This window comes from Lagopus muta, chromosome 8, assembly GCF_023343835.1.
Source record: "Lagopus muta isolate bLagMut1 chromosome 8, bLagMut1 primary, whole genome shotgun sequence".
NCBI lineage: Eukaryota > Metazoa > Chordata > Aves > Galliformes > Phasianidae > Lagopus > Lagopus muta.
This window is the reverse complement of record NC_064440.1, coordinates 29,293,799-29,314,612: the sequence shown is the minus strand read 5'-3', so window position 1 is coordinate 29,314,612 and position 20,814 is coordinate 29,293,799. Positions and strand designations below refer to the sequence as shown.

The 20,814-nt window shown below is 42.5% G+C and overlaps 1 protein-coding gene across 3 annotated transcripts in view; it reads right to left on the bottom strand.

Annotated features, from left to right (window-relative positions):
• Positions 1 to 8,742, bottom strand: part of HIBCH (3-hydroxyisobutyryl-CoA hydrolase) — a 37,993-nt gene extending 29,251 nt beyond the window's left edge. The window contains exons 1-6 of one of the 3 annotated variants that reach the window (XM_048952353.1): positions 8,534 to 8,658; positions 7,702 to 7,744; positions 6,846 to 6,986; positions 5,581 to 5,665; positions 4,626 to 4,706; positions 2,710 to 2,762 (exon numbers count right to left, since the gene is read on the bottom strand). In XM_048952353.1, the coding sequence (XP_048808310.1) occupies positions 2,710 to 2,762; positions 4,626 to 4,706; positions 5,581 to 5,665; positions 6,846 to 6,986; positions 7,702 to 7,744; positions 8,534 to 8,565 (435 nt within the window). In that variant the 5' untranslated portion in view covers positions 8,566 to 8,658. Of the gene's footprint in view, positions 1 to 2,709; positions 2,763 to 4,625; positions 4,707 to 5,580; positions 5,666 to 6,845; positions 6,987 to 7,701; positions 7,745 to 8,533 lie in introns of all 3 variants that reach the window. The other 2 variants (XM_048952355.1, XM_048952354.1) reach the window with 2 other exon arrangements.
• Positions 8,743 to 20,814: the final 12,072 nt, after the last annotated feature.

The window sequence follows — 20,814 nt, the reverse complement described above, 5'->3', positions numbered from 1 at the left end:
CTGGCATCTGAGTAATTTAAAACAGTATCTAATTATAACATGAATAACCCCTTTGTATGAATGCAGTCCCAGTGAATAATTACAGTAGGAGCAGAGCAGGATAGTACTATGAATATGACAACTTCAAGGGCTGTTCTAGTGGGCCTAATCTGAAAATCTTGCCACAGTGAACCTCTTTGTACCACAACAGACAACAGCCACTGCAGCCTCAAGTTTAAGGTCATTACTCATTGGGTTCCCCATGCTGGAAGCAGTGGGGGAAGAGGGTAAAATATGATGGCAGTTAACAAATTTCTCTTGGAAAAGCGTTGGTCTGTTTAGACAACTGAAACCTAACCTTGCTCTAATCAGAAGAGCTGTCTGAATGGAAGGCAACTCAAAACTAACACAACACACAAAAATAGATAGGTATGGTGGAGCACAACTTCTTGCCTCCTTTGTTAAACTATCAGCAGACACCTCCATGGACTGCAGAAGAGAGCAGAAAACTAAGTGTTGATGAAAAGATGTGCAGGAAGGCCATTGCCTTGGAGTGAACTGCATCTCTACTAGCAAGTGCAAAACAAACAGCATACAAGTTTACTTTGCCTTTTGAACACTACTTGCACGTAGCTCACAATCATAGTAAGCAATCTATGGAACCTCTAAAAATACTTTGGCTGCTAGGCAGTTTATTTTCGTAGCTCCTCGGTTTTTTACTTAATAAAAGCATCTAGCAAGATCTCTGGGGCTCAGCAGCAAAAAATAAAAGAGTAAAAAGAGCAATTGTCAGTTTTTAGATCATAAACTGAAAAGGCCACAACCAAAATGGACAAAATGAGCAAGGAAAGAGAAACTGAAGAGTCACAACAGGTGAAGGAGGAAGCTGTGTTCCACTTCTTGCACCGTGTCTAATTTAATAGACTGTGTTGTGTGGCTTTGTAGAAACATGAAAGACAACTACAATCTGAGCATCAGACCTTGAAGTGGTATTGCAAAGGCTCAAATAGAGCAATGAGAACCAAAATCCTGTCTGTCAGACCAGATGGAGGAGTGGACAAAACTCTGAATACACGCACTTCCTTGCCATCAAAGCATACAGGCTTTGCAACTATGTGCTTGTCTCATCTTTTTATTTATTTTCATTTCAGATTATTTCAGAAGGCCTGAAGTAAGATAAGGCAAAATGCCTTTTGCAAAGGATTGTTTTAGGCAGTTATACCACACTAATGTTTTCAGAGAGGTGGGAGACAAAAGCAATTAAGGTAAAGCTCCACAGGTCTTCAATGCTCACCCTGTACTTGTGCTAAACTTTGCCTAAAGCAAAGTTACCTGATGATATTATTTCTTAGAGCACTAAGAAGGAGTGCAGTGGAATAGATGCTGCAGTGTAGAAAAGGGTAAAACAAAAATGCCTGAAGAGTTGATCTCAAAAAGAAAGAAATCCAAACAAATAACTAAAACAGTGTCTAGACAACCTACACTTCTAAGTAACAGGTTCTGCAGTCAAAGGTCCTCTTCAGATGTGAGCAGTTACTGAAAATGTAAGATGTAGGCCATGTTTCAAATATCCTAGTTAAAATAGCTATATAGACCTCTGTACAAGAGATGGAAGGAGCATAAAGAAGCCTTATTTCTGGGAAGGAATGTTCCCTCTTGCTCAGTGTACGTCAGGCAATAAGCTGAATCTGGCCCTGCCTGTAATGGGAGGGTTGGAACTCAATGATCCAACCCAATAAAAACAGTCAATTTCATGTAATAAGTTGGCCTATAACATTCAAAATGAAAACAAATAAAAAATGTTGCTGACTGAGTGAACAGGCAGCAGAAACACTGAAGCAGCTTTCCAGCATAATTACTGATAGTCCATAATACAGAGCCCCTTCAAATCTTTACTTTCAGGAAAAAGAAGAGTCTCTGTCAAGAACTGTATTGAAGCAATTGTAATTAGCAGTCCAGGAATATTTGTCAGCATCTGTAAATATATGTGGCAACGTGGCACACAGCCATCACTGTCAATTTATTGTTCAAAGTAACCCTCAGTTGCTGTACTCTCATCCCTGCTTTGATGCACATGTATCAAATGGTTGCCACACACAAGTAGAAAAGCATGGTTCTGCCGACTCACACTATTTAGTACCAGCAACTGCTAAAACAACTATCAGCACTGAGTATGGCACGCAATGTGATGGAGCCTTTTCCAGTCATATGCTCTAAAAGTAAAGTGCAACCTTGGAACAGAAAATCAGGGTATTGTAACTCATTATTTTAAAGTAATGGAGAGGTGAGACAGTAAAAGCACTTCCAGATCATTCGATAGAAGAATGCAGAACTAATGATATGGGCATCTGTTAAAGTAAAGCTTTGAATGAGATTTTCCTAGTGTTTTTGAAAACTGGCCTTTATTAGGAAATGCAACTATATAAAAATACAATTAAAAATTGAGTGGAAAATTAAACTTATGTTTCAAAAACCTTGGGGTGGTGTTTGCTGCAATGACAAGACTGCTGCCAGAGCCTCAGAGGATTTACTTACACTAGCAATTGCAGAACAGAAGTGGTAGGAGAGCAGCAATTTAGTCTGACAAGCTGGATGCAAAAGGTTTGGATTAAAATGTTTTTCAACTGCAATATTTGGAACGCTGCGTGTGCTTCATGCAACTCAGGTACATGATGTTATATCACTTTAAAACAATCTACACCAGGTATCACACCAAGGTACTTAACTTACCCCTCCCATTGTAATGCCATCAATAAGTGCAACGTATGGCTTCTTGCAAGTGCCTACAAGAAATGTTCAAAATTGGTTTTTATCCAAAAAAATAGAATGTGGCTAAATATACATTTCCCCATGTCTAACTTCAGCAGGAGAGACAGAAAATAGTTAATTAATAAAAAAAAAATCTTTCTTACAATGAAGCTGCTCCATGTGATTATCTTACTACATGCCTAGTGTTGTAAAAGAACATGAAGTATCAATGTGAGCTCCTGTTAAAGAACATGAAGTATCAATGTGAGCTCCTGTTAATTCAGCTGTATCTGGTTATTGTAAGTAGCCTTGCAGGAAGTTGGACACAGCAGTTCCCCTTTCACCCTGTATTACACTTGGATGAAGAGTGCAGTGTGTGCACCAGTAGCTGAGCACAAAGGCAAGGTAGGTTTAAGCTAAAACATGACTACCAGATAGTGCAATGTGAACGTGTTCTGTCCTGCCAGTTCTGCTGCATGCTCCAGCCCCAGCACGGTGCGAGTCAAGATGCCATCCTAAAGCACTGTGACTGCATTTCTTCATGTTGTTGGAGCTTCTAGGAGGTATGAAACTGAGCACCTGATGCTTTCAATTACTGTTTATGGAGAAACTCAGATTCACTCTGAGAATTAATCAGATTGCTGATACAAGTATCCGCTGCAACTATAGACCCATGTTTTAAAACAAACAAAAAAATATGCTACAAGGCACTTCAGTCTTTGAGGTTATTAGTCAGAAAATATGAGAACTGAATCTCCAACTTTGCTCTTGCACAAACACAGAAGATAGCACATAAGCTCTAGATGACAGTCTTTGAACTACATTTCCATGAAGGTACGTCTTCCCAATAACAAATGCAGCAAAAAAGCGGCTGCCCTGTCCATTTCAAGTTGTAGAGTACAATTTCAAGTATTTATTTCTGGTAGAAATCCCAATCCTAAAGGAATACAGTCATGCCAGAATTACCTGAAACCTTGGTTTTGTAATTATATGTACTTCAGGTATAAAACACCCTATTCACTTAGGACAAGCAAACAAGCATTTGAGCACATGTTCTTGCAATGTTTGCTATACCAATACTAAGCTTTTACAAGAAACCTCAAGCTGAAAGCAAGAAGGCATAGTAAAAAATGCTAAACCTTGGCAAATGAAATAAAAACAGCTCTTCAGACGTTTCTCTTATTCTAATAACTATTACTCTATACTTTTCTGGCAACATAGGTTATTCTCCAACATCTTCACCTCCTCTCCTCTAATGGCTAGTAAGGGATACTCTGGTTGTTTAAAAATACAAACTGTATTCAATTAAAACATGTTCTGAGATGTTGAATGTTAATTTGAAAAAACTCTTATTTTTTTTTCACCCAAAAGAATTAGTATCCTTTAATATCTCCATTCCTTTACTTGATTACTCTCTAACTTGTAACGCTGCTTAGCCCTGGGTTCTCTGCAGTAAACTAAGGCAGCAATCTCCTAGCCTGACCATTCCTTTGAGAAGCCTACTTAAATGGAAAGGTTTAAAATAACTTGATCTTCTGCTGTCTAGTGGAGCGTTAATGATATTTCCATGTATATATTTTTATCTCTTTATGCCTTTGAAGTAGATGAAGGATAAGTAGTGCAGAACTGCTCTGTCTGAATCTAACAGTTGGATCATCCGTTGCTGAACTGCAACTACCAAGAACAACATGGGATGGGGTAGCTGTGAAAGGTTAAACATAAGAAACTGCATTCAAGGTATGAAAGTGACATGTTACATTACTAGTATTGAACTTGGTTTTTAAAAAAATGACTTATTTCATTATGCTGTTATTTTGGACAAGAGAAGAGAGAAAGTGAACTTATATTCTAAGCTGTTATGAACATTATATTGCATTAAGATTTGCTATCAGACGTACCAACAGCATTGTTCAGTGTATATTCTTCTCTGAAGTAATCTTGTGTCATTCTATCTCCAGCTTTTCCTGCATCTGCAATAGCTTAAGAAAAATAAAAGTTATAAAGATCACTGCAGGATTAATAAAACATCAAAAAAAAAAGTACAGAAATGAGTACTGCATGAGAATACTTTGTCCTACAGCAAGCAACAACACAATCCTGCTGTATTTCACCTGAGCAGTTAAACTTAGCAAACTGAAATATGAAAACAAGCTATCAAAATAGAGTGCCTTCCATTATGGTGGGGAGTTTGTCACATACTTCTTGAGAGAGTACAGTCTACTTGCTGCACTATAAGACCTCTTGTAATGGTTGGCAACGTTGTTTGCAGTGATTTCATATCAATATGTGGACCAGCCACTTAAAACTGAAGACTGAATACTAAGAATGGAAAAAATGGTAAGAGCAGGGTGTAATTTAACAACCACCTGTGCTCATTTACATAAGCTTTTAAATAACCATTTCTCACTGCTTAGAGACTTCATATTGTATGTAGTTACAGAATAGTCATGAATACATTGATTCCTGTTGTCAACTATGTATCCTCCCATCTCTGAGTCAAATGTCAGACATAAATTATTCAGTAGTAACAGTGCTACCTTTTGAGATGCTTCAAATCTCTTGTAGGGAAGCAGTCAATAAGGAAACACGGGGAAGGAAAAGATAAGAACCCTCTCTTTCTGGTAATGATTGGCTACTATTGCCAGTTACTCATAGGCAAACATTTGACATATCTTTCACAGTTCCTATTTGTGTGGATTGAACTCCTTTATTTACTGAGACTCAGGTAAACGGACACGTGTTACAAAACAATGAGAGATGAGCCTTGCTGACTTCTGTCATCTTGCTGTGCTACTGTGAGAGAGCTGTTAGAACAGTGTATGAAGGAATAGAAATTGGTTAAAGAGTCCTTACCTCTAACGTCACCGCCAGCACAAAAAGCTTTTTCTCCAGTTCCCTTTATAATTATTAGAAAAGTCTCAGGGTCTTGCTCCCAAGCCTAAAGAGAGGTAAATGATCCTACATAAGATTAAAGGCTATGCATAAAAATATACTGTCTATGGGCAGTATGTTACGATTACGATTTGCTTTATGAAAAAATAACACACTTTTGGTTTGTTTTAAAAGCAAGTCAGAGGGCAGTATGTGTTTGTTTAGGCATCTCTCATTCCCCTTCTGCTGTCACGTTCAGCCTTGGTTCTGGAGATCAGCACAGCTGCTGATGGAGAGCTCCTAATTTCTGAAGACATGCAGCTTTCCCTAAAGCAGGGCCTTATAGAAATCTCAAGGAGAATACAATGATGAAGGAGAAAACTAGGAATGCAGGAGATCAACAGAGTCAGTTCTGTTGAACCTAAGATGTGCAGCAAAGAAGAGCATTGAAGTCGTTGATGGACACTCAAAATGACGGCAATCAGTGCCAGCCATGGACTGGATCAAGTCAGTTTTGTGCACAGGCATATTTGTGACAGGATATTTGTGTGTACCAGCAACTGTACTCAAAATAATGCTGCCTTTAAAGGTTGTGCTTTAAATTAAGTCAGTATGCAGTACTACAGATAAAGTATTTCTTTAAATGTTCTTCAAAGAATGCATAAATTAGCAATGAAACCATCTACCAAGATACAAATGCAGGTAACTATCTCACCTACACTGGTGTTTCATGTCTAACTTCCTGAATATGATAAATAACATAACTAAAAAAGGATTATTTGCATGCTTAAAATTTCACATTACTTCACTACCTTGTAGCCTGTAACTCCATAAAGCTACTCTTTAAGGAACAAAACTGAAAGCAACTTCCTTCTTAATGACTTGTATCTTTTGTTTCAACTACGCAGCCTCCCAACCAAGCATGCACTCAATTAAGAGTTTGGTTAGGAATATGTATAGCTTGGAATACGTGCATGATCAGCTGGGTATTGCCAACAGGAATGTATGAATGCTGACAGCTGCTTGCCTTTAATTCAGACCTAGTGTTAATATGGGTGTCTTATCTGTGTATAACTTAACTTTTTGTCTGACACTTTTTTGCTTTGACATCTTTTTCTAATGTGCTTGAAATTGTCTGTTCCTTTCCATCCTATAGATCTGAGCTCATTAGTGATCTCACAAAGTATGTGTGAGAAGAGTCAGGCTGAATCTTAAAACTGGCATCTGATAACGTAACAGCTACTCACCTTTATTTGTGGATAAATTTGTTGGATCATTCTCAAACTTAGTGCATTGAGAACCTTGGGTCTGTTCAAAGTTATTATTCCTGCGCCTCCTTTCTTTTGCAACAGAACATCAGCTTCAGAATCGGTATGCTCACATCTTTTCTGTAAGAGCAAAAGCACTACGTAAAGCAAACAGCTTTGATTTCTTAAGTAGCATACAAAAGTGTTCATGGAAACATACTCAAAGCTCACAGTTTAAGATTTAAAAACATACACTTGGGATTCTATGCTATGGCTGTCCCACTGTACTTCAAGTATTGGTACTTCTTACGAAGTTCTCTTGAAATCACTTGATGCAAAAAACCTCCAATAAGCTCCTGAGTGATACATTGTTTGACAAAGACATCTGAGGGTACTTAAAAACCAAACAGATAAGCAAAAAATGATGGTTGTATAAGCCAGACATTTTGAAAAAACCTGCTACAATTACAGTAAGAATGCCAAGTATCTTTCAGGCTTGCGGTATCAAATTGCCAGTATGTGCACACAGCTTTGACTGTGTATAATTTCTAACAGCAGAGAATTGCTCACTAAACTATTTTTACAATTGATTTCAAAGTGGAATGATATTTAGGGGGAAAATATAAGGCAGGCAGCATGGAAACAAACTACAAAATTAGGTAAGGCCAAAATAATTGGGCTTTGAGTTGTGATTTAGCAGGCAGTAATAAGACAGTGCACAGAGACACAGGCAAGGTTATGCTCAAGTGGTATTCATGGGCACCACGGACAGACATGTTGTGAGTTGTATGTGTTGTCTGTCTCAGCAGTGAGTCCCAGAAGCTCCCACCTCAGTCAAACAACACGCCGTTCTTACCAAATGCTGTAATATTACTTGCAGTCTGTTAAATGGCGTCAGTCTGAAAGAGAAACGTTAAGAGCTGTAGCTATAAAACAACTGTACAATCCCTAAGCACACAACTGCTGAGCTGTGCAAGGTTCTACCTGAAAACTTCCTGGACAGGATTGTTTTAGTTCTTGATTAAGCAAAAGTAGAACCTATTTTGAGATCAAACTGGTTGGAGATGTCACTGTATGCTATTATACAGATGGCAGACAGCAGTTAACGCTTTTGGTGTATTTAACCAGTTCCAAGCTCTGAAGTGAGGTTTCAAGTCTGGGTGCTAATAGGGAAAGTAGGAGTCCGGGGGCTATTTTTGCTACGTAGCAGCATCTCTAACGATTTAGAGCTGTGGCAGCCGCTGGACTTTAGACTAGAGGCGCCAGGCCTATGCTAACATGAGACAGAAGCGCTGTCTGTCAGCACGCTGTGTGCACACGGACCGGCCGGCCGAGCTCGTGCAGCAGCAGCACGCTCTGGCGGCCTACACAAGGTCATCTTTTGGGACCGGGCTCAGCTGTAGCAAGCCGGCACGCACCCACCTTACGGCCCCTTCGTGGACACGGTCCCCCAACCTCAGAGGTCAGCCGACTGTCATCGGCACCCTGCTGCAGCGCACGCGGCCAAGCGAGCCGAACCCGAGCATAACGCCTATACGCCCACCCTCCTCAGCTCTAGAGGGGCGGCCGGCAGCGGGGCCCAGCGGGCTCCGGCCCTACGGCCGCCGCCCGACGACATCCGGGCCGAGGAGGCCGCGGGGCGCCGCCGCCGCCCTCAGGCGGGAGCGCGGGAGCAGGCCGACCGTTACCTGCGCGGCGCCATCAGCACGCGGGCCGCCATGGCGGCAGCCGGCGCCGTCGATCTCCGTCATCGGCAGCGGTAAGGCGGAGCGGGCGCATGCGCGGCACTCGTGTAACTTTGCCCCGAAAGGGGGGCTGTCCCGAAAGGTGAACGCGGGTTCGAGGAGGCGGTGGTCGCTGCCTGGTGGTAGCTAGCTCGCTTCTCTCTCACCGTAGCGAGCTGGGCGCTGGCTGTTCTCTTTACATCTGGATTGGAAGCCAACAGAAGCCCCGCTGGCCCCGAGCGCAGCGTGCGGCGCTGACCCCCAGGGGGCGGCCGTGCGCCGTGTGGCGGGAAGGCGCTCCGCCCGCTGCCTGCTCGGCGCCGCGCCCTTAAATCCATCTGCGTTCTGAAAGGTCGCTAAGGATGAGGTAGCATCTCACCGGGGCATAACCCGGTTATCGGGAACTTAATGAGCACGTAACGTCGTTGCACTTTGTGTCTGGTGCCCGGAGATCTCAGGGGCTGCGCCTGTCTGTGGGGTGATCCCTGCGTTAGTGCCGTGGAAATGAGGACATGAGCTGATTGCGGGTAGGAGCTGGAGGAGCCTGTGTGCGACTCCTGGAAACCCCGAATAGATTCCACCTGCACGCGAAGGGCGAGGCTGTCATCAGGGCACGGTTACACAGGGTGTGGGTGCCTGGGAGCACAGAACGCGGGTCACTGCTCTCTGATGCACCTTCTACTTACCCTGATTTTCATCTGCTTCATCCCCTCCTGGCTTCAGTGCAAATAATGGCCTTCCTTTGCTGCCTCCCAGCTGTATGTCTGATGTAGAAGGAGGCCTGCTGCTTTGTAAATAATAAAGTACCAGAAGCATCGTCTTGCAGCAGCTATTGATTTCTTTTCAAAGTGCTTAATGTTTTCTTTAATTTTTTTTTTTTCTTTCCCCATTGGTTTCAAGGACTGGAGCTATGTTGCTTGAGACTAGTGTTCTACTTTATTTTAAAACAAAAGTAAGTAAAAGTAGGAAAAAGAGTGAAAATTATGGGGTTACATGGAAGTAATTTGAATGAGGTGACCTTTAACCAGGGAGTTCGTGGATGGTGTTACTATTAGCTGAGACCAGCAGGAGACTGGATGTTTTAGAGTAAGCAGCACCACAGTCACCAAGCCAGGAATTCAGGGAGTGCAAGTACAGTAGCCAGAAGGAGAGGCAGGTTGTAATTCCTCCCTGTGGAGAAATTTCCTGGCAGTGTGTTCAGCAGGTTTGGAAAGAGAACACAAATTGCTGACTGTAGGAGGACTTCAGAGCTGAGCAGATGTTTTGGGGTTTTGTTTTTGTTTGGTTATTGGTGTTTTTTTGTTTTTTGTTTTCTTTCTTTTCTAGAAAAATATAACTTTATACATCAGGATGTAGGTGCTCCTGCTCCCAAGGACTCCAAGAGCAGCTCAGCTGCGTTCTGTATGCCACTTCTATGTTTCTAATTAATGATTAATTGGTACCTCTCAATTACTTGCCTTAGAGCTCTGCCTTAGACCAGATAATAAATGGTGCAAGTACTTTATTATGTACTGCGTTACTGCATCTTGGCTTGCAGTAAACTGTGTTTTTTCCTCCATTGGTCTAAGAGCTTGAATCTAATTTCTGTGTGTGGAGAATGTGGGAAGTAATCCTTACAGGTAGTGCATCTTTACAGTATACAAAGGTAAGGAAAAATGAGTGTGAAGGCTGAAGAATAGAATGGGGGAATCTCCAGTTCATCCTGGCAAACTGGTTATTTCTGTACTGGCAAGCAATCCACAAATTGTCATTTTTGTCCCCCTTTCTTTCCTCCTCAGCTCAGTGACAACACCGTAAAACACATACTTGCTCCATTGTGGACAGTAAGCACTGATGGCTCAGGTCTGCTGTGGACAGTCTGCCACCGGCTTCGGTGAGAGCAGAATTTGGCTTAAAATAAGTGGAAAACTAATCTCCGCTCTCTAAAAATAAGCCAGCCCAGGGAAGGACTGAAACACAGGAAATACATATGTAATAGGGAGAAGCAATTTTTGCTTTTGTTTGTAATGCGAGTAATCCCACAGGGAGAGACTCTATTCCCCCAGGCTTTTAGTCAGAGCCTTGTCAGATAATGCATCCACATAGTCTCTGAAGTCATATTTGGGAGGAGTGTACAGCGAATGGCATTCAGAATCGAATTTCTCCCCTAACAAAAATGGGGGGAAGCTTTCTGCCCTTTTATCGGTTATCCTGCATTTTACTATGGGGAAGTAGAAGCATTTGGAAAAAGATGAAAGCAAAGGCATGATGGAACTGCAGGAGTGAAGCAGTTTTTCCATTTTCCTCTGGCCTCTGGGGCACTGGGGAGCTGTGGGGGTGGCTGCTGCCGCAGCAGGCGCTCTGCGTGGGCACAGCCGGGACAGCCTTCCAGTAAGGTCTGTCCATCCATCCATCCACAGCGGGCTCCTGCACTCCCACCACCCTGGCTTAGACGTGCTGCATCCGCCCACCGGTACCCTCTGGGTTAGACAGGACCCTGGGCAAACACCCTCCTACGTCTTTCTTCCCTGCTGCCGCAAGCAATCTGTCACTCCTCCCCTCAAACCACCCACCACCCACACGCAAAGCCATAACTGCAAGGAACACCCTCTCTCCTTCCCCCTTCGCTCCCCACCGCTCTGTTTTTCTCAGCAGATGAAAAATTCCTGGAGATCTGGCGGTCGCCCCCGTGTTTGGCTTTTGAGACCCAAGGGGTTGGATACCTTTTGGGCTCACAGCGCGGCGAGCTCTGTTTGCAGATGTATTGCCATAGTTTTTCATTTGCGTGTAATTACACAAGTGCAGGTGGGAAACGGCTGTTTGCCTCCCACTGCCTTCCTTCCTTCCACTCCTGCTCCTGGCCTCCCACGCACCCAGCGATGAGAAACGCTGCAGAAGACTGACCAGCCACCAGCCCGCCCACCTGAGGAGGAGGAGCACCAGCAGCAGCAGCAGTACATTTCTCTCTCTGCTTTTTAAACACAGTTAAAAAGAGCTGCAGTGTGGGTGGAAATAGCTGTAGGGAGAGTGGGTGGGAATGGGGCCAGGGGAAAGTGAATTTTCTGTTGGTAGGACAGTTACTTCTAGTAGACTAGAAAAAAAATACTCAAGGATAACTTGCTGCGGAGAGTGTCTTCAGGCATACAATTAGTTCTTATGGCTGAGTTTCCCAGGACTGGAAAGAATGAAATGGTGTTTATTTTTCCCTGGTAGTCAAAGTGGCAGCCAGCACTCCGCACTCAGGGAAGCAAGGGATATTTGTGTTGCATCCTGTTGTGTCATCCTGTCTCTTGTTATGCTCCTGCTCTCCTGATTCGGTAAGAGTCAGAGCTGCTGCTACGTAGGAAGAGAAAAAAAAAAAAAGCATCTGGTTTTCACAGTATGGAGCTGTATTTCAAAATACCACCCATGCTGGACCTCTTGAAATAGCAGCATCCCAGAATACCAGTTAATTCACTATTTACTCTAAATTTGTGCTCTGATGAGAAATTAAATTCAGGTTTATTTATGTTAACGGGACGTTATCTGAGATACTTTGCTCGTGTTACCTGAAAATAGCACTGAAACTCGTGTTTCATCGTCAGACCGATGGCACAGAGTGCAAAGTGGTACCACTGTTTCTTAAGAAATACCTCCGATAGAGAACTGAGGGCACACAATGGCTTTCAGGTTCTGACACAGCCTAGCCCACCTCTCTAGAAAGAAAGGTTTTCCAACATGTAATCCTGATCCAACTGTCCTAATTTGGGCTAGTTGTATGCGTTCTTCTCAATCAAGAACTGCCCATATGTTTCTCAGTCTGCCTTTCCATGTGCGTTACTGAGGCCAGTTATATCAGGATGTGGTTTGTAGATATTCAAAGAGGTGCAATAACAGGCAACTAATGCATTTTGGGAAATTGGACTTTCAAAGTACAGGAGATATTTCAAAAATCTGGAGTGGGTCATGTAGTAGAGACCTTGAGCCCCATATTGGAGTGGTTTCTGCTCGATATAGTAACTTTCACTGTGAAAATCCAGGGTGTGCCAAAGTGCAAAGCCCTTTCCAAGGCGCTCTGCTTCCTAGACAAGACAGCAGTCTGCCGGAGCCATTTCTGAGGCTGGGGCTGCTCGGCTGTAATGCATGAGGGAACTGAGCTCTCTGACTTCAGCGCCTCCCCAACCCCGGCCCATTTTCTGTAGCTCTGGAGATTTTACTCTGGCTTAGGAATGGTAGGTGTAGGCATAATGCCTTCCGCTGGTGGGCTCAGAAAGAAACGAAGTTATGATTAAGCCTAACGCAGATCTGCGTGTGTCACAACAGGAGGACCAGCTGATGGATGTACGTTGGTGAGATGAGACATGGATCAACAGAGACGTGACCTCAGTGCAACTAGCTGCCCCCATCTGTTAAAAGTCTCACTTCCGAAAGGCTTCGCTGATTAATATTTGAAGTATATCCTTATATCTTTCCACTGAATCTTTTGTAACTTGTAATTATTATCTACTGGAATTACATACCCACACTGAGGAGGAAATATATTCCAAGTAGTGAGTTCGTGTCACTTGGCTGATTTACTTTAAAACATTGCACTAATTCCTTTGTCAGTGGCATTTGGAAGCAGTATTGGCACGCTTGTAATACTATCCTGCATTTAGCATTGGTTCAGTTAACTTCAAAGGTAGTGCTTTTCGTACCTTTTGTATCAATGAATGTACATCAGATTTTAAATGCAGATTATACACTTATCTTGCCAGCTACTGCTAGCCTGGAATTTTCCTCAGGTGATCTATTGTGGTGGAATGATATTATTCAAGAAGTTAAAAAAAAAAAAAAAAAAAAGACATTTAGAACAATTTCAAGTCTATTTTAGGAGTTCAGTCATGTGTGTAGCACTGCTCTTGGCTTTCTGCCGTGCCCTGGAACTGTCATGCACTTCGGTCTTGCAGCATCTGGTACCAAACTTTGCCTTTTCAGGGGTCATAAGGAACCAGTCATTACCTAAGCATAAGAGCATCTGACGTTAATTAGTAGTGTTCTGACAGTCCAGGATGGGTACAGAGAGCACTTTGGGTGTCTGTGTTAAGAGTTGGTTGGTGCTCTAAGCCTAGGTAAGCCTCTTCAGCAAGGCAGTTTGGCTGAGAATGACAATTTCCTATTACACAGATGTGTGTGTATTTTAACCTTGACACGTTACTCTCCTGGCACCTTGCACAAGTATTAATTTTCACTTGAAAAGTTCTACATTTGGCTTAGAAAATGTATTATTAAGAAGAAATGTTCACATTTCTTTCCATTTTCTTTGATTCTGAGGTGCAGCTAACACTGTTCATTAAATAATGGCTCTGAAGAACATTGCCCAGGGGAAAGTATCTCACTTAATGCCACAGATGATGCAAAGAACAGGGCAGATCAGAACAGAGAAATTAAAAGTCAGGAAGAAAATAGGTCAGGAGAATAAAGAGAGGTCCTTAAGCTATTTAAAAGTAAGCATTTATCATTCGTTAGCAGATATATTCCTCTCTGAAGCATAAATTACCGGGCTCCATTACGGCGTAATTGTGGGCAAATGCCAACTTCGGTGCAACTCAATGTAGCAGATTCCCATAAATAGGTGTGATTATTAACCTCACTGAAAGAATGTATAGCAAGGCAGAAGGGAACGTGTTTGTTTGTTTGTTTCAAAGAAACATTGTCGTTCCGGGTCGTCAGCTTTTTGCAGAGGAAGTGATGGGGGGAGTGCTTGGCTCCCACAGCCCCGCGCACCAAGTGCTCTTCTGCAGGGGAGTGCAGCTCGGTGAGGAAAGCAGTGGCAGCCCTGGCAGGGCGCAGCACGGATCTGAACTGTGCACAGGCAGCTATGCAGTCATCAGTTCTCTTTGTCATCTCAGTCTTCTTTTTCACACGGCGGTTTTCGTTGATGCCACGGTTTCTGTCTAGACCTTCCTTCTCTCTCACTTGCTCTGTCTGTGACAGCAGCCAGCCTGGAATGGAGGTTCATGCTGCTAAGAGAAGTAGGTAGGAATAGATAATTATTTCAGAAATAACATGTTACACAGTGTGATTTAGTCATACTTTGACACACCTCTGTCTGCCAAGAAATAGGCAGGCACTACCATCTAAAGCTGTTGCTGAGAGCAATCCTTCAGGCTCGGGGAGCACGAAGCTGCTTCATTGTATGGATAGCTGCAGGAGCTAGCAGCAAGGTTTGGGTCTGGGGCCTGCAAAGACCTTAAAGCACGTAAATCTGTTGCCTGAATTAGAGGCTGTGCTTCTTCCTAGGGGATGTAGCTCCATGCAGAAGTTGCTTGAGACATGAGCTGGTAAATTTAAGACTGTTTGTAAAGTGATTTCATGGACATTTCTAGCCTTTAAAAAGCATCCTTGTCGCTCTTTGTGAGCCTTTTATAACATTTACCATTGACCTGTTCTTTCCTAGTAGGAGACAGCTGCATGTTGAAGGTACATCTGTCTACAATCTTAATTACAACAGCAACATATGATTTTCAGTGTTCTTTAAATAGTCAGGAGAATCAGACATTGACAAGTAAGTCTGTAGCTGATAATGTTGCTCTTAAAATTCATTACATTAGTTGGAAGTTTTAATTAAGCTGCAAGAAATAGCCAAAAGATTGCAGTAACCTCTGATTTCATGTAACCTGGAAGTCAGTACGACTATTAACATGAATTGGCTGTTGGAGATAACACAGGCATTGTAGCTCTAAGTAAAGTTGCCTTGGTTATTTGGGTGTGAGCGAGTCACTTTGCTACTATGCTTTTCACATCTGCAAAGGGAAGAGAGTGACTTCTGTTGCTGTCAGTATAATACAAGAGCTCATACAAACCGGTGGTGCTGTCACCCATGAGGCATTACCCAGCTGTACAGAAGGAAACAGGGATGTTTCCTAGCAAAGGACAAACTGCTATATAAACAAGTATCTACTCAACCACACTATCTCTTCCTCAGGAGTATTTCTCATCTAAGAACCTCTCATATTTATTTATTCCCCTTATTATATAGAGGAATAAAAAGCCCGGAGTCCTTTGAAGTCCCCCAGTATGCAGTGTCAGGAGGTTTGCGGTGTATTTGCACAAGCAGTCGGCTTTATTTCGCAGTAACACATTTAATTTTGTTAGGTATTCATAATAGGCAGTCATAACACTCGTAGGTAGCATAGTGACTCACTACAAAATGACTGCAACGAGGCACTGTCATTCTGTCGCTGCGTAATAGCAGACAGAAACAGATCTCAGGAGTGTGCTGAGTTATTTCTCGAAGGCGAAGGGACACGTCCTCCCTGCGAGATGTCACTTGGTCCTGGAAGCTTTTTGCCAAAGATTTTGGTTACCTGTGCTGTGTAACCTTCACCTTTCTGTTTGCAGATCGATGGTATAATCCTTCACACGTGTTTCAAACACAGGATGGAAGTTGTGTCTCATGGGGAAAATAATAAGAAATGAAAAATCATAGCTCAGCCGCATTTTGCAAGTGCTTTAGGTCGGAGAGTAGATAAGTGAAAGCTCAACTCTGTGGAAAAGAAAGTGTAATGTAATCCACTTTCACCTCTCTCCTTGAGTTAAACAGTGTTCAGCCTTCCGATAGCCATTTCTTCCTTCTGAGCCTTTTGTGTATGAGCCATGTGTATTTGTTCAGCCACTGCTGTTGCACCATCACCCACCCAGTCCAAAGGTTCACCAGTTTCCTTTAGCTAATAAATCCGAAGGTGGGTAAGATAAGGCAGGCTCTGCAAACTGAGCTCTGTTTTAATGATATGGCTATCGCTTAAGATCCAGTTCTCTGAAAGTCAAAGATACAAAATGCACTCCAGTTGAAATTCAATTATTCTGCTATTACTGTTTGAAACTATAGTTGGCAGTCGTATTATTAATTCAGAAAGTAAGGGATGTAAGAGGTAGGCAGGCAGTCATTACGTCACGCAATTTATGTCCTTGCACATTCTCACTTTCACCAAAGGAAATTATAAATAGCCCAGCTTATTTGAGAATTGCCAAGATTAACAGTGTTATTGTGAGAGCGCTGTCCTTGGGGACTGGAGGCACTGGAGGCCTGCTGTGCGATGGCTCTCCAAACTGTTTATGGTAGATTGTTTACACCACTACCATCCGAATGCCAGCTACAACAAAAACAAGAAACAAAAGCCACAGAGCTAATGGCACTCACGCTCATTGCAGTGGTATAACTGAGCACTCGTGCTTCAAAGCAGGAAGGTTCTAAGGCTTCCCCTAACAGCCCCCTCTGCTGCTGCTGCTGTCAACAGCCAGGGCTGCAGAAGTCACAAGTAACTTTGGACTGATGCTCTCCTGCCTGAGATGGAACTGATATCCAGAGGGGAAGCCAGAGTGAGCCAGCAGCAGTTTTCTTCCATCGCTCTGCATTAATGGACCTGCTCTTGTAAGGAGCACTACTGTTGTGAGTCAGAATGGCTTCAGAAAAATGCCTTCCTAACACAGTGCCTCTATAAACTATTGCTTAAGGCTAAGCACAAGAGTTAGCAGCACTTCCCACACTTTGGCCTAATGAATTCAGTCCGTGAAACCATTGGATGATAAAGGCTATCTACAAAACAAAGCCAGCACTGACCTTAAACACTTAATTCTAAGAATATATGGTGATTTGAAAAACTGAAGGGAATATAAACTGGGGTACAAAATGCTGAAGAATTATTGAATCACTGTCATTCTAATCTCTTTTAATTGTTTGCCGGATAATTGCTGTTGAAAGCAGAGAGACAAAAACCAAGCATGCTGAGTCAGATCCAGGTCACTGTCTCCTGGAAAACAGCTGTCAGGAGCTGGGTAAGAACAGAGTAATGTGTCTTGACTTCTGCTTTCAACTCGTGATTCCTGAAACAAATGAAGTTTATGTACTGTTTAGAAGCCTCCTGATGATTTCCCTTCCACGCTCTTGTCCAGCCTCCCCCAGAACTTTTATGAACTCCTAGTACCTGCAGTAAGCATTCCCACAGGTCTAATGCCTGTCCCTGCTGTTTTTCTCCTGCAGACGTGCCTCCTACTAGCTTCATTTAATGTTCCCTAATCCAAGAAAGATAAACCTGCTTTTTCCAACTCGTGACTTTGTAAACCAGCCATTTCCCTGCTATGTTGCTGCTGTCCTGACTGACAACTTCTGTGCTCTTCTGGGCAGAGAAGTCATTTCAGACATTTGAGCATCCTTCCCTGTTCTCTAGTTCTTTATATTCTTTTGGAAATGAGGAGATTATACTGATGTTTCTTTTCCTCCTAGAATTCACACGGGATGCATGTCTTGGTTTCTCTATGTAGAAAAAAAAAATCCATATATTACGCTAGAATAGAATTCCATCTTACTTTGCAGTTCTTACTTTTTTATTCCTAAGTTCTTTGTCACTATTTTTGTTACTAAACAGTTAACAACACACTGTAGCAATGTAACAAATCCTTAGGTAGGTAGGTTCTATATCCCCAAACTGGCTACAATTGACCCACTGCCTGCAGCAAACCATCTCTCAACTATTAGCAGATCAGGGGGAAGAAAAGGGAGAAAAGATTTAGTCAGTGATTTTTAAAGGCATAGCTACTTAAAATTCACACCTCATGTGCTGATTTAGGAAGTTGTAAGATAAGGTATAAGAAAAAAAAGGTGAGACATGTTAGTAGTGTTATATACAGTGTTTTTCAGCTTTTTCACCTTCCTGTGGTTTTTTTCTTCCCCCACCCAACCGTTTCAAAGGCACATCTTTGCAATGACGCGTCAATTTTCTGTCTACTTGAGGTTTAGAAATAGCTGGGATGTTATAAATAGATCACAATCTGCAAGAGACAAAGAGAATGGAAATGTTGTAAGAGGTTGGCTGAACATTTTAGATGCGGATTGCAATTTCAGATGTCTCTGAGAATGGAAGCACTCAGTCTGAAATGCTTTACTGAGCAGAGCAGAGGAACCTGGCCTGATGTGCAGCAGTGGGGAAAGGCCAGGCGGAGTAAGGTAACACTTCTGCTCATAGAGCCAAGCATGGAGTGACATCCAGCCTTGCCTCAGGGAGCTCACAGCTCAGTGATGTGAGGAGAAAGCACTTTGCCCTTCCTCACTGTAGGATGAAATGCTGGAATCAATTGCTCTATTACACACAGCAGAGCCACTAAGTCAGAATGTGTAACTTTTGCCCTGCAACTTTCCTGGCACTACTCATATTGGTAGCATTGATCAAGCTTGCTCCCGTTTTGCACTTTCCCCCTAAAAGGCCTTAACATCACCAGAGCATCTTGGCACGGGCTGAAAACTTGTCCTATCCAGTGAGGCAGTAAAAAAAGAATAATCAGGAGTGGGAAACAGTCTGATATTCTTTTGCTTCTGCTCGAGTAGTCCTTTAGTAAGATCCTTTAGATCCTGCTGATACTTCCAAGCTGACCGTGAGTACATAGAGCTGAGGTCCAGCTGCTTCTCTCTTGACCAGTTCCACCAGAGTAACTATGAGAAAGATTGGTGACAGTTCCAAAGTAACTCATTCAGTGGAAAGGACTAACCTTCCCAGTGGCACATTCATGTTTTAAAGGCAAGTTGCTTCATGAAAGCAGGCTGGGTTTCACAGGAGCCATGTCATGTTGGCACAGCTTTGTGTTCTCAGTCTCTGCCAAACACAAAGGTATATCACTAGTGCTGCACCTGGTCTGTGTCCTTGAAGTGCGTCTCCAACTGCTGCTGGCTTTTGTAGAAGTCTGGGCCAATACACACTCTGCAGAATGAGGTTCTTTAAACCTAAATTAACATTCTGTTGAAGACTAAACATATGTTGTTTTTCTTCACTGTCAACAATTTGGTTTCCAGGTTTGGAAAAGAAACATTGCTGGGGAGGAATCCAATGAATTTATTAATGAGCTGGGTAAGTACGGAACTATTAATATCTCCTGAGATCTTGTCTGTGTTAATTCTGTCTTCAGCTTCAGACTCTGAAATAAACAGATGTTCTGAAACCTTCCTCTGAGAGTACTACTGTATGTTAGGTCCTATTTTAAATACAGTGATTAGCAGGATATTGTAGGAAATGGGTAAATAGCTGTGTACAATGCTTCTGAAACATTTTGTGCCATTACCTGAAATCTTTATCTCAGATTGCAGTGATAACACTAAAAAGAAAATACTTAAAGTGTTTCTTATATGTAAATAATGATTTTTGTTTCTAGTCATAAGTCTGAGTAGCAAAATTGAAACATGACTTTATTCTACAGTGTTGTCAATGTACGTTAAATCTCCCGTTCATCATTTCGTGGCATGGCTGACAAAAGAGACTTCCTGTCCTGGGCACATACTAAACACATGACTGCTTCCATTTGTCTAAGCAGGTCCTATTTATTTCTCAGTCTATTCTGATCAGAGATACCACTTTGAATCTCAGTGTAACTGACGTCTTTGGCAATCCTACAACACTGAGGTCCTTTGCTCTCTAAAGTGAGGAGTATCATCTCAAGAAATTGAGAAGGGCAACAGTAAATTGCCTGTTGTTTTCACATGTTGGGAAGGGGAAGAAATATTTGACCTTAAAACTGAGTTCAACTGTTTGTATCACTTAGGTGCTGCTCTATTTTAACCAAGATGTAACAGGAGGCTAACCAATCGGTTATGCTAGTGGTCCTGAGGTGAAATAGAAAATAAAAGATCAATCTGATTCTTGCAGGAAGAGGTCAGACAGCTTGGCTGACACTTGGATCTCTTTTGTATTCTGTCATTACTGGTCCTAGTTATAATTAGGCAAATTCAGCTCTAGAGAGAGCTGGATATGAGGCCTTTGAAATCAGTGGTGAGCCTTACCCTGAATCTGATGCCCCAGCATCAAAGGTAGTTTTCCTGTTTGTGCCACTCAAGTGGTTTTCATCACAAATCACATTTGCATGTACTGAGTAAAAGTGAGTGCTTTGGTGAGGCCTTAGGTTTACAAATCTACGTGGTAGATGGCATGAATTTAATCAGGGAGTTAACCTTATATAGCTGTACTGAATTAAAAAATAACAAAACAACAACAACCATTTCAGTGAAAAACTGCTGTGACCTATCACCATGAAAATGTGCAGAGATGGGTGCATGTATCATAGTTTTAATTCTCCTTCCTGTCTCAGTCACTTTGCATTCTTATTCTAGCACCCTACTTTTTGTTGGAATACACTGTGTGTATATGCAAGCTTGCTTAAGTTTTGCAGTCTTTTCTGGGGACTCCATTACAAGAGGAAGTCTCAGCACATCCACTGATCACCTCTGCCCAGCTGAGCCTCCCTCCGTATTGACAGGCCATGCA